The sequence below is a fragment of the Columba livia genome, chromosome 4 (genome assembly GCF_036013475.1).
Source record: "Columba livia isolate bColLiv1 breed racing homer chromosome 4, bColLiv1.pat.W.v2, whole genome shotgun sequence".
Classification (NCBI taxonomy): domain Eukaryota; kingdom Metazoa; phylum Chordata; class Aves; order Columbiformes; family Columbidae; genus Columba; species Columba livia.
Genome location: NC_088605.1, coordinates 38,324,408 through 38,342,634, shown reverse-complemented (window position 1 = coordinate 38,342,634; position 18,227 = coordinate 38,324,408). Strand labels below are relative to the sequence as shown.

General features: G+C 34.4%; 1 protein-coding gene across 2 annotated transcripts in view; it reads right to left on the bottom strand.

Annotated features, from left to right (window-relative positions):
* Nucleotides 1–104: 104 nt before the first annotated feature.
* Nucleotides 105–18,227, bottom strand: part of GLRA3 (glycine receptor alpha 3) — an 87,943-nt gene continuing 69,820 nt past the window's right edge. Inside the window, exons 7-10 of one of the 2 annotated variants that reach the window (XM_065061322.1) lie at nt 16,902–17,116; nt 15,365–15,511; nt 10,112–10,231; nt 105–6,361 (exon numbers count right to left, since the gene is read on the bottom strand). In XM_065061322.1, the coding sequence (XP_064917394.1) occupies nt 6,092–6,361; nt 10,112–10,231; nt 15,365–15,511; nt 16,902–17,116 (752 nt within the window). In that variant the 3' untranslated portion in view covers nt 105–6,091. The remainder of the gene's footprint in view (nt 6,362–10,111; nt 10,232–15,364; nt 15,512–16,901; nt 17,117–18,227) is intronic. The other variant, XM_065061323.1, reaches the window with a different exon arrangement.

Below are 18,227 nucleotides of genomic sequence, written 5' to 3'. Positions count from 1 at the left end.
TCTTAACTACTGCTGAGGGTTTAATCCTTTTTTCCTATGGTGTTTATAGTCCCTCCTATGACTTTAAACCTGTTGCATAAAATATCATTAAAGTAATTGCATGGTTTCTGAAAAAAGTTAAATTTATTATTTTTGAACAAAATATCTACAATGACATGGGTGACACCATAAATTTCACATCTTTTAACACTTCTGTCTGCAGAGAATGTCAGTTTAAGTGCAATATGATACTATAATACAATAGAAAGGAATTTAATCAAATCCATGCACAACACATTTATAGAGCTTTACCAAAAAGGAAGTACTTTTAGAGTAAATTGACATCAGACAGAATTCACATGAGAATATTCTGAAAACTCACAGACAATTTATTAATACACTATCATATTGTTTTTTTCTTTTTTTCTTGCTGTAGCCTTTAAAAAGCTGAGATGACTAACACACAAAATACTGTATATTATGTTGAACCTTTATGTCAAAAGCTTATGGCACAATTTATTTTTATACAGCTCACAATTACACATTCATGGAACATCAGTAGCTACTTTAGTCCATTTCATCTGTTAGCATCACTCTGTCATACATTAAAATACAAACATAATAAATGTTTTTTGCATATTTCACAAAGATGAAAGTGAAGAAGTGCAGTAATATTCAAGAATGTCAAGAATACAGGATGAGCCAACATTTTTCTGGCATTTAACCCACTGCTTCTAGCAATATAACTTGATTCCACAAGCTTTCCAAGCTAAACATCATTTCAGGTGTTTTGTGTTGCCTGAAGGCACCTTTTTCATAACAACTCCAAAACAGAATGCCCATTTTATTAGTAACAAGTAGCTTAGCTTGTGATTTGTATTTTTCTTCTTAATTGTCTCAAAAAAGGAAAAAAAGCCATGATGATCTGATATTGTTCTCATCTAAATAACCACAGGATTGTACAGTAAGAAGTGGGTAAAGTTATTTAACTACCTCACAGGGGTACTGTAAGAATTAAGAGCTCATTCAGCAGTTTCACAGTTTAAGGCCAAATTCTGCTCTGTTGGGTTAGATTAATTCCTATAATAGCTCAACTGAGAGCAGAAGTTGCACATAAAGTACACCTATCTTTTGTAACCAACCTTCTCAGCTTGGGCTGGGAACTGGATAAATAAATTAATTTCCATCTAATAGAAAATTATTGCTTAAAATAATATATATATGTATATATATATATTTAAGGTTAAGGAAGACTTTTTATCTTTCCCTACGGTTAAAAATATAAGGTTTTGTACAGATTATTATATTGTATTCTATTTTTATCTACATTATCAACCTACAGTTCTGTAAGGGATTATAGTACAAAGTGTAAGCAATACCTTACGCTTTAAATGTAAAGTGCACATCTAAATCACCTACATGTAAGTCTTTCTAGTGAGTAAACAGAATAATCTCTCACACATCACAAAGGACTCTTTATAAAGCAGCCTATAAAAAGGTTGTGGAACAAACTCTAATGAACAGAATGCAAAGAAAACCTATATATTATTGAGCTGAAAAAATAATTAAATCCCTTGTTTTCCCTGAATTTCACGAACTGCTTAAATAATAGTACTTGCTGTCAAAACTCCTTGCAAGTAGAATGTGTTTCATTTTGGTGTTAAAATAGCTAAATTCTAAATAGTAAGACACTAGTATTCTTTCTTCCCTTTCTTCTTCAAGCCTCCTCTAGTTTATCGTTTATCAGCATTATGGAGAAAAAAAGCCAGCCCTCTAACATGCAAGCCTGTTTTGTTGATATTTGAATATAGTATTAAAATAAAATGCATTTTGCTGTTCAGAATTTAAGCAGAAGTTTGATACTGTAGTAGTGGAGTATATCTACTACACCTCTAAGGGACCTTTCTTATTCTCTCACAAGGTCTTATAGTTTTTGGCCTTCCAAGTGGCCACATCTCTAGTTCAGGAAGAAAAGACCATGATATAAGAGGTTCCAGGCACTGATTTGGGACTTTTCTCACCCTGTGGTCCCTGTTATGCTATGTACAGCCCCTGCTTGTCATCCTGTACCTTCCTGCTGCGCTCCTCTTTCCATTACGAAAGTGGATGGTGTGGAAGCCAATTCTCTATCCATACAGGAGAAACTGCTGTACCAAGAGACTATATACTTTGCAGCAGTTGACATAAATTGTTTCCCCCTGCAGCTACTGCTTCCTGAACAACTGTACCTATGGCGAGGATACTGGAGGATGGGGAAAAGTAGTAAGGATGCCTCATTCTTCCTTCTTTCAACTTCATGGTGACTGTGTCAGCTCTTTGGTAGCTGTGTTATTGGGGAATTCCTCCAGATCCTACAGTTTCCGTTTTCGTTGTGTTGCAGTGATCTTCTGGTGCCAGTATTTTGAAATACAGGGCTGATCTACAGAGACCACAAAAACACAACCTGGACAGCACAGAGTCTGCATCGCTGGTGAGCAATGACTTGGGGCACAGCTGCCTTAGCCTGTCATATAGGGGTTGTGCTTACAAGAAGGCTTCTTGTGCGGTTTTGCTAAGGACCTGTACTCTGCAGAGCCCAGGTTCAGTGACAGTATGTTGAGGTAGCTGTCTACTTCAACTTAATGAAGGGGGTCTTTATTAGATGTAGCAGAAGCCCTGCTAGGTAGCATCTGCGTCGAGCGTTAATTCTGATGATTATTTTTCTGCCTCTCCTCTGCCTTTTTCACAGGACTGTAGTGTAAGTATTGCAGTCTGATAAATACTGCAAAGTACCTTTCATTTCTTGCTTCTCAATGTTATTCCCTGCTATTTCATTATACAGTTACAAAAGTATCATCTCCTACACTAATCATAGCTGAGGATGATAGCTGTTGATTTTAGCTTCATACAGAGGGCTGGCATGCCTGCTGGCATTTTTGGACGTTTCCTCTAGTCAGTGGTGAATAGCAAGCAGTTATACCTTTAAGTTTCTTAAGATCTCAAATTGCATCTCTCTTTTTCTTTACCACGTGACTTTATACTAAGTCATTTAGGAATAATCTAAATGAAATTAAAATATTAACTTCTGCTTTCTTTTAAAAAACATGTTATTTAGTGGACTGCAGGGGCTGTTACTTTGGCAACTGTTATGGTTCCAGTAAAACCACAAAACCATCAGAGATCTTGTTTCCATTCCATCAAAACAGAAAATCTTTACTTACCTGAGGGCAGCAGGATGATATGCCAAATGTTATGTGCATTTGAAAACATCATCATTGAACCATTTTTTCCTTTTCCCCTCTGAAATGTTTTTGTTATCAATGATTGCTAAATAAAATAATATTCCAGCAACACTGTAGAGTTTTCATGATATTTTAAAAATATTTAATAACCTTTATTTTCAATGTGCCCTGTTAGAAGATTGTCCATTATATATACATTTTCAGTATAAATGTAGGATATGCTCAACTTCCCAATACAAGAATGGCTATGAAAGGGAAACACAGTTACATAGAGGAAGGGATATACTTTCTCACCATAGCACATGGCTGAAGAGATGAATCCTGGCAGACAACACTGGGCACTAGGTCCCATCATTAAATCTACAGGCCTCATTTATTTTAGATAGAAAATATTTGTAACAAGCTATTAGGGAGGCCAGAACAGAATGATAATGTAGATATGTGGTTTTCGTTTTATATATGCTATGTGCTGTAATTTTTCCTCAGATTAGCATACTCTATTCAAAGAGAAATGTGGCACAAGGGTTCTTCCCTCTCGCTGAGGTAACAGGCTCATATATGAATGAAGGATCTTGTCCTTTTTGCTTAACAATTTACATTCCTTTTGACTCCCTGTTACATTTTGACAGTGTTGTAATCCAATCTCTCATTTATCACTTTCAAGATTTCCTATCTAATTTCTCTGTTTGAGACCATGGACCTTTTCCATGCTAAAGAGTGGAGAAGAAAATTAGAGATAAATTTATTTAGCTCTGCCTTACTCAAATTTGTTTTCAAAACAAGGAAGTACTACGTGTCTGAGAGCAACAGACTATTGCATAATTGGGAAAGAGGCAATGTGAACCAGGTACTCAAGTGTTATAAATTAGAACAACTGGGAGTTATTCTGATCTGGCCAGCATTTTTTATGCACTTACCTCTTCAATTAATAATTCTTTATTCAGCCATTTTAGAAAGAAAGAAGAACTGAAAGATAATTCACACAATACAGCTATGATAACTTTGAGAGAGATTAATATAACTCAACTGAAATGTCACCCATTAGTTCATGATGCCCCCTCACATGGATGAATACCTTCATAAGTAAACAGGATTTTTTTGAAGATGCACATGAAGAAATCGACAAAAACAAGACACATCCTCAGCAGACAATAATTATTTAAAGTGACTTGAATTAATTTCAGCTCATAACTGAAGCAAAATTAGAAAAAAAAACAGTACTGTTTTAAAATAAAGGAGGATTATACAGCTTCTTTCAGCTAAACAAAATCTGAGAGCTAATATTTTAGAATCTCTCTAACTAATCCTTGGAAGAAAACAGCAGCAAACTCAACCAAACCCAAGGTTGCTATGTTATAGTCCTCTGTGCAGAGTTACATTGCTTCTGTTACTTCATAGGCACCGTGCCTTTGGCAGTGCACCAGATGTTTGCCTCCAGCTGATTTTGCTTTTGTGTGCACATTCTGAGCAAAAACAAACCAAAAGTTTAAAATGTTCAAAATAAAAATATTTTGCAGTGAGAAACAGCCTCAGCTACTCAACTTAAGGTATCTAGTAATTCTAAATGTCAGATTTCCATATCTTAGGATGTTTTTGTTTTTCAGTAGGCAAGACTGGGGAAAGTAAGCACTCTTGCCTACAAGCTATGCCTTAATTGTGATCTATTGTGTTACAATTCAAAGCAAGTAGTATGACCTATTTAATCCTAAACAAGTAAAATATTTGTAGTAGTTTTCGTAGTTGTTCTCCTATTTATTAATGTGAAGTACAGTAAATTTGAAAGACCATCCAGATCCTTTTTAATCTTTCAGAAGAGCTGCCTGTTTTTTCAAAATTGTGAAGTGCTTCTTAACCAGTATCTAAGTCATATCAATATACTTCAAAGAATGAGCCAGAAAACTTGATATATTCATAAATTAAGCTTCCTGTATGTAACATATAGGAGATAAATGTGCATAAACACAGCTGTACTTATCCTCCAAATGTTTCAGTGAAGCAGTTGACTATATGCTTTTAGTTTTGGTTAAAGATCTCTTTGCATTGAATCAAAATGAAGCATTGAAAAATTTTCGTGTAGTTTGTCTATTTCACAAATGATATGAGTTTTATCAATTGAGAAAAAAACCTTCAAAAATATAAAAAGGATGAAAAATATTGTAAGTTTTGGTTATCACAATGTAGGTAATTAAAAGAAAAAAAAACAAACAAACCTCTGCAGGAATCAATACTTTACAAATTTGAATATATTTGCCATGTGATATGCAGACTATTAGGCTGTAGATTGTGCTGTCTGAGATTCTGTCAATAGACACCTTCCAGGGGAACGGTAATATGAAGTACATTGAATAACTTATATAACATAAATGTGTCAAATGTGCACATTGCAAAACCACAGGTACTGTTCTTAAGAAAAAGTCCTTAAGACTGTAACCTCAAATCAGCAATTTTTCATTATTTTGTAAAATTGAAATAAAGGTTACAAATACTAAACTGTTCTGTAATACTGTGAGATCTACCTAGGCTATTCTGGCTCCATTTTTTTTTTTTTTTTTAATTAAAAATACACCAGAATTAAAAAATTAAGGAACATCAAAGAGTACTGTACAGTTATACCACTATGTAACAATATTTATAAACACTTGGCAGTAAAGCTTCAGTAGAGTGTGATTTACAATGAAAAATTGTTAATATTTAGTTTGACACAAAAAGTTTGCAATAGCAGATGTATCTTCTCAGGGTGTCATTCTTCCATTCTATTGTGACTGGACATTGCAGTCCAAACCTTCAATGGTTTTAACTCTCTCAATCACCCCTCTGATGTGCATTTCTAACAGAAAGCCTCTTGGTGAACATGGCAGCCAGATCTGCATGTGCTGCAAGTGTTAATGTTGTTACTGGTGGATGTCCTCATGCCTGATGATTTTGTAAATTACCCAGTAAAAAATATTGAAAATCAGAAAGGCTAATGGGAAACAAGCTCTGGATATTGTGTCTATCTTCTTGGCCCGGTCGATGAATACCTTTCTCATCTCATCAGTGCTTTTTGGTGCAGCTTGAACAGGATTATTTGGCCCCTTTTGTGCCACTCCATCTTTTGCTTGCATACATGGGCCCATTCCATATGCTGTAAAGCTAAATTGACTTTCCCTCGCATCATCATCCTGTTGGGGAAAAAAAAAAACAAACAAGAAGTTGTTTATTTTTTTATTTACAGAAATCTTACCAGCTGCTAAATAGCAAGTGTTGCACCATTACCTCAGTGACTTTTTGAATCCACGATTTATCTAAACTGGTTGAAGTTTCAGCCCTATCAGTGTCTGTCAAAAATATCACAGCAGGTTTAACAAGCAAAGAATTTTCCTATTTGTTTATAGATTCTGTAATCTATTTAGAGAAAAGAGAAAGCATAATAAACTAGTGGTAATCAGGCACACCACTTCTGATTTGGTTTAAGCTTCCCAATTTACAGTACATATATGCAGTCTTCAACTGGGTAAACTTCACACTGGTCTTTTAGAGAACAGACGTTAACTCTATAAATTGCTTAGCAAAATGGGATCCTGGTCTCTAGAGATACTCATCATACAAGCATTAATGATGTTCATGTTCATTATATTAGCAAGGATTCTGCCTATTTGGTCTTTGTATGTTTAGTTAATTTTGTCTATATGCCTTATTTCTGCTGTTTCCTGTGAATACATCAGATAAAGAGAATAGTATGTAAAGTGTCTTAGTTTAAAACAAAGTGTACGAAAGCTAAAGGCCAGATTTTTCTTCTGAATCATTCTGCTAATTCAGAGAACAGGCAAAGACATTCTGAATTCAGGGATCTGTAAAAGAAAGTGGTTTTCAATCAGGTGGCACAGAAAAAAAAGTAGAAGGTCTGAAGATATACATCTTTTCATAGCATGCATTTCAAGAATGTGACTTCTGTCTGGAAACACATTTTGTACTTCTTTTTACCTAGTTCTAGGTAGTCTCAAGTAATAAAGGAGGTACAAATGCAACAAATAAGGGGTACATACACTGTGAAGGCAGGGCCAAATTTGACTCTGACATATATTGCAATGTATTCCTTCAGTATGTAAGTGATTCAAGGACAGTCATGTGATTTTGGTGGCATTCACAATTTTTTAAATACTGATTTAAATCCAGGATTTCCTATTTTTCATGTCTCATTTAGCCTAGTTGCTTTAGGATCCCAGGCTTTTATGAAGTATGGCAAACTGTTGTGTATATGTTATTTCTTAAACAAGTGTTTTGGAAAAATGATTTCCACAAGTATTAAAAAAATAATTGATCAGCAGTCAATTTTCCTTTTGTAAGAGAATTTTTTATATTTTGAAGCTCTTCCTGGCTTAAAATAATAAAAGGGTAAAAAAATATTTAGTAAAGCAAGTCAAATAATTAGTGTTTCAGTTCAATAATTCTGAAGCATTTTTGATTTATTTAAAGCTCGTACTTTGTACAAATGTAATTTCTCAATAAATGCAATTCTTTCATGTGGAAAATGCCTGTGGCATTTGGAACATCTGAAAATGTTATGGAATGGGAATTAATTCTGAACATATTTGTAGTTTTGATCGAGTTGTACTTGCTAGAAGAACCATTGTTAATTACTCTGTTTAAAAATATTCCATTTTTATTATCAATATTAGTTGATTAAGTTATCTACAAAACAATACATATCAATTACAAAGTTTGAAGTGAACTAGTCAGCAATCAGAATGAGCATCCAGGAGAACTGTAGTTATCACCCAACTGCAATAGGTTTTCATATATGTAAATTGAATATACTTATAGACTAATATAGTTCACTGAAACTACCATACTTCAAATCTGTATTAGAATTATCCCATAAAAAACAAAAATAAAGAAAAATTAACATGAAATAAAGGAGGAGGAAAAATTACTGACTGACTTCAATGCGGAAATGAATAACAGAAATACAAAATGATGGGATCATTATTTGATGACGTGATAAAACAAAATATAATTACTACAACAGTGTTCTGCTCCTGTCAGAAATGGGAAATAATATATTTACAGTAGTTGCATTCTTTAAGAGTTGTAGTGTTATATTCCAGTTAACAGAAGCTACAAATATATGGACTGTGAAAATTTGCACTAACCTTGCCATTTAAACACTTTCATACATACGATTCAAGATTTAAATCTTTTCATGCTTCTCCAGAAAAAAAAATGCTTAGGATTGCACAGGGTCAAACAGATAATAATTCTTCTGCATAGAAGATTTCAGTTGGGTGTGTTTTCAGGATGAGGCACCATACACTAAGAATTTACTATCTCTGTTCTATGCTTGCCTGAATTGGTGGATTCCTTAGAATGGTTTTAAAGGCCAGGAACCTGCTTATATTATTGCTTGCAGACATCCTGAATTTAGTCTGTAAGCAAGGCTTGGAAATGCTCTCTTTGGTTGGGGAAGTGATGTGGAGGTCCCTCTAGGATTCTAGCATTTCTGTCCAGTGTCAGATGAATGGTGTCTCCATGAGGGCAGGAAGGATGGTTGGAGCTTGCCAAGTCAGACCAAAGTGCCAGGGCTAATGAATATGCAGGAAAGGGCACCTCCTGGACCATTGTAACATGCCAGGTACCACCATTATTTTTTTTCTGGGGTAACAGCTGGAATACCCAAAATGTGGTTCTTCAAGTTTTCCAGCAGGTTCATAATGCAGAAAAAAATATTAATTTGGTTCATGCCTGAGCTTGCTTGTGCCTAGCAGGAAAGATGCAGTTACTATAATTGATATTGACTTTTGAGTGCTTTTTAGAAGGTATTATAAAATGTCAGTGACTTGGCTCATTTTGACTAGAAATATTTCTCATAATGCACGTGTCTGAGTTCACGGGTGTTGAACACATCTAATGGAAGTATCCTGTATGTCCCAGCTGAGAATCTGCACAATGAAGATTCCTGAAAAAGTCCTGCATTTTTGTTGATTTTTTTTTCCATGTAATAAAGAAGCTTTACTATTTTTGTTGGTCTTTTGTGTATTTGTTTAGTGCATCATCACTAAAGAAACTAAAATGAATGATTTCTTATTTGATTTTTGATAAGGCTTTTAAAATCTCATTATGAATGAACTTTAATAAAGGTTCAATATGAATGAGCTTTTCATACCTATGGCTTTGGAATTAACAACCTGAAAGTTATTCTGCATACAGATATATATAAATACTTTATAATTTCTATTTAAATTACTGTAATGCAAGAATGAAAATAAATTTTTATAACATTTTTTATGTAGAAAGTTAGAATTCTTTGGAGGCCTGAAGGAAATAATTTCAATTAGTTTATATTCATATCGGTATTGTTCTACAAAATACTTAGCTATAAAGTACTGGAAAGCTGTCATTTTCTGTGGTCCTGTGACCACGCTGTTTTCTGTCCATATATTTAATAATACATTTCTCTTGAGGAGTAATATGCATCAAGGGCTGAAAAGATCTTAGCCTTTTGACTGTAGGTTGTAGTAACAGCTTGAAAATGTACTTGAAGCCTTGGCTTTGGTTATTTGAACACTATATTTTTTTACTGTTCACTTTTGAGAAGAAAAATGTTATTCAATTGTTTTGCACTACAAACAGCTTTATTTTAAATGTTGGTCTAGTAACAACCAATTTCTCCTTGAACCAAGGTCAATGTTCCTTTGAAGTTGCAGACAGTAAAATTTTAATACTACGTTTAATTCAGATTTATACAGATCAAAATGGATTAAGAAATTAACAAGACAGGTACCTTTGTCAACATTTCACGTCATCACATACATGTAGAAATGAAGGCATATGGAGTTCACATGGGAAGACATTATTTCAGACAAAAGGACAGGGCCTCTGTTAATGATTGGATATCACATTATGACAAATGGGACATCTTCTTCATAGTTTACCCTTAAATTTGTACTGTAGATTTGAGGCAAAGTCCCGTCTATAGGTCCTGTACATCTCAAGCCATTGCTATGCTGCAATGATTCACTGATTTCATTTCCATCAAGAACTCCCTCAAAATACTTTCAGCAAAACGGATGGGTTGACCAAAAAGAAAACAAAAGAAAAAAGGTGTGATTACCATTAAAGACAATCTAGTTTGCATGTCTATTTTCCTCACTAAAGATACAGTGATCTTTAGATTTTTGAAAATAGATTTGAAAGATTTACTACTTCTGAAAACTAAATATATTAAAAGTTAATCTAAAGTCAAAGTGCTATTCAGTATATGTACACAGTTGTTTTTTTTTCCCTGTACAGTGTTAATGCAACTAAGAAAAAGCATTGATCATTGGTTATACGTATGTTTCAGGATTCCTGTATGACTTTGAATTCTGCCATTTTTTTTCATTTTGTCTTTCAAGACCAAAAGGAGTGTAACTGTGAATGAATTAGTAATATTCATTCATTCCAAAGGAATCTTTCCAGCACATTAGTAATTATTTGTGAAAGAGTTGTGTTCATTGGACAGATTTCTTTCTCTGACAGAACAAAAGCACATGTCACATACTGACTACCAAATGAAGTCTCAAAGTGGAAACCAAAATTCCCCTGTTCTCCAGATTCATTATATCATTTGTGTAATCATAAAGAAATTGGACCCTTTTGAAAAATCTCCTATTCCTATTGTGATGTCTATTGGAAAACAGCAATGAATAGGTTGCATATTATGTTGCAATATCAGGTTTTATTTATTACACAATCCCAGACACTTCAAAATTTTTGTTCATTCTGTGCAAATTGGATTGTGTCTCTGAAAGTTTTGTCTTTCAGTTATTCGGTATCATCGAGCGAGGTCTATACTTACAACTACAAAACGGTAGCCAGAGGGCGCAGTTATACCTAAGAATCGCCTTTGAAGCTGCTGTTACTGTTGTCTGGGAAGGGAGGCTGCAAACATACTAGATGGTGTGAAAAAGAGGCAGTGAGTGTAGGTGGGAAAAGCATGAGGAAAATGGGAAAGATAGATGAGTTTGGGATGCCAAAATGTTTTGATATAGCTCTGTACATAATTGCATTTTGTATGACTGTATAATATTTCATAAAACTCAGCAACTCTTATTTTGTTTGCTACACTCATGCACTGCAGGGTTTTTTATCCAGGTTCAGTGACATGCTTTTAAGAGAGAGATTTCAGTTCTCCTGTGTTTTTAATCAGCACTGAGAGGAATAGCCCATAGTTTTGATAAAAAATTATGAGAGACTCCAACCTAGGAAAAGCAGTTAAAATTGAATTAAATTATTTGGACAAAGAGTCTGAAAAATACAGGAGGAGAGTTGGTAGGTGCAAATACAAGGTACTACATTTAGCCAGAAATAATCAGCTTCACAAACATAAGATGGAAAGTGAATGACTCTGCAGCAGTTCTGGAAAAAGACCTGGCTGTAAGAAAGGTCACAGTTATAATATGGGTCAATACCATACTGTTGTTGAAAAGGCAAATAGCAAACCAGTCTGGATAAACAAATGTACCACTTGCATCTCGGGCTCCTTCAGCTGCTCTCAACTGTCACTGGCTCCATGTTGCAAACACAGTTTTGAGGAATTAGATGGACTTACAAGGAGAACTTCCAGGGAAGGAGAATGACAATGAGAAAAACAAACAAACAAACAAACAAACAAACAAACAAACAAACCCACCAAACTCACAAAAGACTGTACCAGCTGGGAATTTTTAAAGAAAAGAAGATTGAATGGAAATGTGCAAATGGCTACATATAGGAATGAAGTAGACTGTTCTTTGTGTCCTTCCTAGACAAGCCATGAGAGGCTAAAAAAGGCATGAGTAAACAACTTTCTAAACCATTTGAATAGATCACACGGGACCTTGTGGAATTTTTATGACTGGGATGGATTAGGTATAACTGATCCTGACTTAGATCAGGAAAATGGATTCATTGATCTCCTGAGGGCATTCCAGCACCTAAATTCAATCGTCTGACCATTGCTAGGGTTACCTGTGCAAAGTAGAGATTTCTTGCAAGAGGTATGTCTTTTTAATTACAAAGAAAATAGACTTGGGAAGTTCTTCAGCTACCCTGTTGTAATTAGATATTATTCATACATGTTCTCTTCTGTTAACTTACATCTGAAATGAAACATTTCCAAACCCATTTATTTTTGGACTTTAGAAAGACAGTCAAATCACTAGAAATTTTCTTGTACGCTTGCAGATAAAATGCCAGTTCAAAAAAATTCTGTATTCATCACTTGGAATTCTCCTGGTAGAAAAACCTAATCCTTGTAAAATGTCCCAAGATGGTAAGAATATAGGATGAGAAAGTCTAATAAGTTAACCTAGCTTTTCTTTCTCTCTCTAATTTACTTGGACATAAATACTGAATAGAATAGCAGTTTTCACTTTGAAAAGAAATAGGATTTAATGTTCAAGGAAGCCCCTGAAGTTCATTTTAAACACAGCCTTTTAACCTAAATTCTTTGACTGTGGTATTTGACTTTGTGGTCAAATTAACATTTCTTTACACATGGCAATGTAAGAAGTCAATACAATCTAATTCCTGAGAGCCAGTGGCTACTTGACTAAGTCCAAAGGGATAACAAACACATACAAAACTTTATAATCATGAGCTGTAGTCACTGCCTTTGAAAGAGACGAAAGAGGAGGGAAACACAAGTAAATTTGACTTACAGTCCCACGGCCTACATGTTAGAAATTGTGGTGAATAAATAACATTTGTGATAAGGAAAGCTAGTTACTAACTTATTTCTTTAACCCGTAAGACATAATTTATTATTTGTATACCAGAGGGTTAAGATGCACTCCGATTTTTTGTAAGAGATGAAATCTTCATGCTGTAATGTTTCAAGTTCTAGGATACTTGTTCAAGGAATGGTTTAATAAAACTGAGAAAAAGAGAAGCAATTAGCTGAGCTGTCTTTAGAGTCTGAGAAGGTGTATTCTCAAAGGCTAACTCTGGCCAGCGGCTCTAGCTCTACACAGAACTGGAGTCAGTGGAGAATGGTACAGTTAAATTAACCTTTTCAGAAAACTGTTTCTCAAAATCATAAGCTTTCATGGGAACACAGAATTTTTTGGTAAATTTAGGCTGAGAAACCTGTCTCATAATGAAACATATAGACAGAGGGAGGAAGGGAACGGCATATACCTCTGAAGATAGTTAATACCCTCACCTGGGTATGATATGAAGTAAAGTATTGAAATGCATGTCTTCATTCTTCAGAATCTAAAGGGATGTACTCGATACTTTATTGTAGACCTTGGAGTTACTAAATCTAATCCTTTCATTTTGTGAGAACTAAGCAGGCAACCTACCTGAAGCTAGAAGACTAATGTCTAATGAAATGTAAAATTAAAATAAGAACTTTAAAGTGTGAATTAAAAAATATCAATATGAGATTCACTGACTGGACAAACCACTTAAGTCAATGAGAATATTCATGGGGATACTTTTTTATTAAGTGATCTTTCCTTAGAAGTGCTTTGTATATTGTGGATCCTTCCTACCATACCTCTAGGCTGAAATTTCATTGATTGTGACTGCTGATTGTCTTTGCTGAGTTTGAAATCATGCTAGGGAGGGCTGGAAAGAGATTTGGTTTGATTCTGAGAAAGGAAGGTAATATTACCTGCAGTTTCTAACCCTTCAATTATGATAATGGACAGGTATTTAAGGAAGTGAAATTATTTCACTGAATTTGAATATGGTAAATTTACCTGAAATCTGGAAGACACTGTGACACATATCACTCACCATAGGTGTTCGCATTTGATACATGATGGATTTGTTGTGGCTCACCTGCTCCCTGCCTGATAATCCTCAGTAGTCCCATTCCCCCTATTCCCCTAAGCAGCTTTCAGAGAGCTGCCATATTTCAAAAGCAAACACCCTGTCACAAAAATGCTGCTTTCCTCCTACATGTTTCAGAAAGCGTTTTTTCTGCTACTGTCAGCTGAAAGAAAAAAAGCACATTTTTCACAGGGACAAATGTTGAAAGCAGGTACATGCAGTCTGAATCATCCTCTAGGCTATGGCACTTGAGTTTCTCTCTGGACCTGAAGAAGTCTAGGACTCGACACATTGGAACAGGCAAATGTATGAAAATGTCATTTTCATTTGACTGTCCAGCCTATCTTTTAACATGGAGTCTTGCTAGCAGGGACTCCTTAGGTAGGTTTTATAGACTTACAGATTTCAATATCTTCTAAGTAAAAGGGAGACAATCTGTAAAATGTCTTTTCCTTGTGATGTAAGCAGTAAATTGAGGTAAGTCTTCAAGAATGGACAATGGCTGAACTGTCATGTTTTTACAGTTAGACTTTCAGCCACAGTTTTATTCTAGATAGTGACTGAAAGCCAGTGCAAAGGCTCTGGATGCCACCAGTAGTGGGTGCTCATTTAATGAGTAGGTTGGAGAAATATTTACTTCTTGAAAAATCAAAAGTAGGAGTTATATGTTGTTGTAAGAAATTTTGCTTATTGTTTGATTTAACTGCAGACTTCAGAATTCAAACCTGTAGACTTAGCTGTTTCACTTTGCACATTGCTAGTGATTTATTTTACTGGTAGTCTAGATAGATTCAGGTATAAAATAAATGTTAATAATCATTACTGTATTAAAGTTTCTGACTAGTTTTATAAACAATTTACACTAAATTAACACATTCTCATCCTTTTAAAGTAGAATGTTTGTTCTTCCACTAATAATATTAATTGAATAAGTATTTATGTGTATTAAACATTTATAAGTATTTACATGTATTAAAAATATTAACATGAAACACAGCTTTTAAGGATTTGAACTGAATACTAGAATGACATTAGGAAACATTATTGAATCTCTATGTAGTACAAACTGCTGCAAGTACCAGTAACATTCATCCACTGAGGTATAATCTAACTTTTCTTACAGAGTGAAATTTGTGTTTGTGCAGATGGTTCCCACATGGCCCATGCCTCATTTAAATCCCTCTTAATCCCTCTTTTGAGAATTCAAGTTGAATTTATGCAGTGCATAGTCCTTGTAGTGACCCTCTGTCTATGGTGAATTTCATTCTGTGCTGCCATTTTATTTATATTGCCACTTTAAGCTGCAGTATGTTTACCAAATTAACCCTATATTCTGGCATAAATCATTATCAGACTCTGAAATTTGTGAATACTGTTACTTGTACCTTGTTCTTCTTCCTCTTGCGTCGGAATCGCAAAAGTTCTTTATGCTGCCTCGACACAAAATTTACAGCTGCATACTCCAAAAGTGCAGAAAATACAAAGAGCAGACACACAGCCATCCAGATGTCAATTGCTTTGACATATGACACCTAGGAAGAGAAGACTGAATACGTTAAAACCACAGATGTGAAGTTTAGTATTTCATGTCAGGAGGAAGCACATTAGTATCTCCACTTCCCAGCACTACTTTTCTCAAACAAAACTTAAAACGAAAACCAAATGATAAGAGGGCAAGAATTCAATCTATAAGCATTAAATGTTGTTTTTTTTTTTTTTTAAATGTAGTCTTTCACAAAATGTGTTTGCTGTTTACGTCATTAACAGTTCCTCATGGTGTACTGTGTGTTTTATTGTAAGCTAAATAATCCACATGAAGCACATGCTCTTCATCCATTTGTCCCACTGAGATCTGTGAATGATACTAAAGAACCAGAGAATAGGTTATAGTGGCATCAGTGGGAAATGCTGTATTACAATGGATCCAATTTAAAGTTCCTGGAATAGAAATTAGAAGATGGGAGATAGACTCTGGTATGGGAGAACTCTGATATGTTAATTCTCTGCTAATTAGTCCTGTAATTTTCAAATTAGTTCAAATTAGTCCTGTAATTTTGACACAGTGGAAGTATTGAACATCAATTAAAGAGCAGATTAACTCCTTGCAATCTTTTGTTGCCAAGCTCAACTGCAGGACATAATCTGAAGTAGGAAAGTACAGCCTGTTCCCTCTCTGTGTGCAGATTTGCAAGAACTCTGTTAGGAGTATCTATTTTACTTAGAAAAAAAAATTAACCAACGTAATAATACCATGTTAAAGCTAATACAGAAGTGGACTTTGTGTATTTTCATTGTATATGTTTTATTTCTATTAACTGAAATGGTACACGAAGATGGTCAAGGAATAACCTTTAAAGCAATGACAAGTCAGAAACCTAAACAGTCAGTCACAGAAATATACTTTAAGCTATTTATATAGTATAGTGAACTGTTCTTTATGCAATTGTTTGAAGCTATTTAGATTCACATTTTTCCACATTTTAATGTAAATGCATTTGTAACTACTGAGTTAAAAATGTAGGCAGGTTTTGGGAAAGGAATATAATTGAGAACAGGTTGGAATCTATGACCTTTAGAAATTCAGTCATGTCTGCTAACATGTCATCAGATACTGCGATCTGGAAAGGGATAAACTGCTAAGCAGCATTTGTGTAGTGCTGAATAACGTTCCTTTCAGCACTTTCTCAGGTTTATGGAATTTAGTAGATATGCAGTTGGCTAAATAGTTGAGACAGGAGAGAAATAAAATATATTTGATTCATGACTCAGAAAAACCCTAAATATTTCAAAGTTACTTATCTTCTTTAGAAAATGCATAAATGCTAATAAGTAAAACACATAAGGTTGACTGAAAGTGTTTGTTTGTCATATAGCATTGTGACTTTGTACTGATGTGGTAGAAACAAAGGAAATTCTGCGTACCTTTGGAAGAGATGCTCGTGAACCTGAGCTTTGTGTTGTCATGGTCAGTACGGTTGTTATGCCTAAAGCCACTCTGGCTGGAGCTGCATCCATATTGATCCAAAATGACACCCAGGAGAGAATGACAATCAAGAGACTTGGGATGTACATCTGGATGAGATAGTAACCCATCTGCCTCTCAAGGTGAAATCGGACTTCTATACACGTAAACTTTCCTTTATATAACAAAGAAGAAATATTTGATAGAAATAGAATATTCTTCACTTTCAACATCACTTTAAAGAATTCACACATGGTCAAATATATCTGTTCTCTAATGAAAGATGAATGTTTTGATTTCTCTTCAGTGATTTTTAATATACGTGGTCCCCATTATAACAGGTGTATCTACTGGAAAGAAAAAAATGGAAATTTTGGAATTCTCTAGCCTCTGGACCTCTTCTTTCTTTATAAAAAGCACAACACAATTCATTATGACACAGGCAAGTTCTGTGTGAACACACTTGTTTTTCCATTTATTGTTTGGGAATAGTGCTGTATGCAAAGAAAACGACTGTTCTCCGGTTATATAAAGTCTCCTTTATATTTTGGTTCAATTTCAAGATTAAATTTATTTTTTTTAATCCAATGAATTTGATAAAAATATAGTGAGATCAGTGTGGGCATTAGGTTATCAACAGGAGATTCGGCTAAATCTCTCTCTTTATCCCCATTCAAACTGTTCCAGCTCAAAAGTACGACTGAGATGCAAACAGAAATTGAGAATTTGAGATTAGAGAACTTTAGGAAGCTAATTAAATAGTCTATTTTTTCCAGATACTGATCATAAAGCAACTTCCACTGATTTAACCAAACCAGAACAAAAAATATCTCTTATTTTCTCATAGAAATGCCACAAATCCTTTTTTTTTTTTTTCCTCTTATCCAGATTGTTTAGTTTTTACCCTGTAGACTGTAGATTATTTCACATAACTTGACCTGGTCTCATTAGGTTTTTCTAATTCCACTCAGTGCTCATATTAGTCACATATGAATGGTGCTGAAGGCAATGCTCTTACTGTAAATAGTGTATATGTGAAACAGTTTCTCACAGCAAGAAATATACATAGCTCAAATTTCTTCCTTATTTGAATGAAAGCATTTCCTCATTCTAAGTTTAACACAGAATGCTCTATAGTTTTTTTGTTTTTTATTTCTTAAGTGATATGAAGTTTTTTGGTTAAGTTTTCCATTAGTTTTTAATAAATATTTTCCTAATCCATTTTTCTTTGACAAAATGCCATCTTACAGCAAATCATTCCACATGAATAGTGCCTTAATATTTAT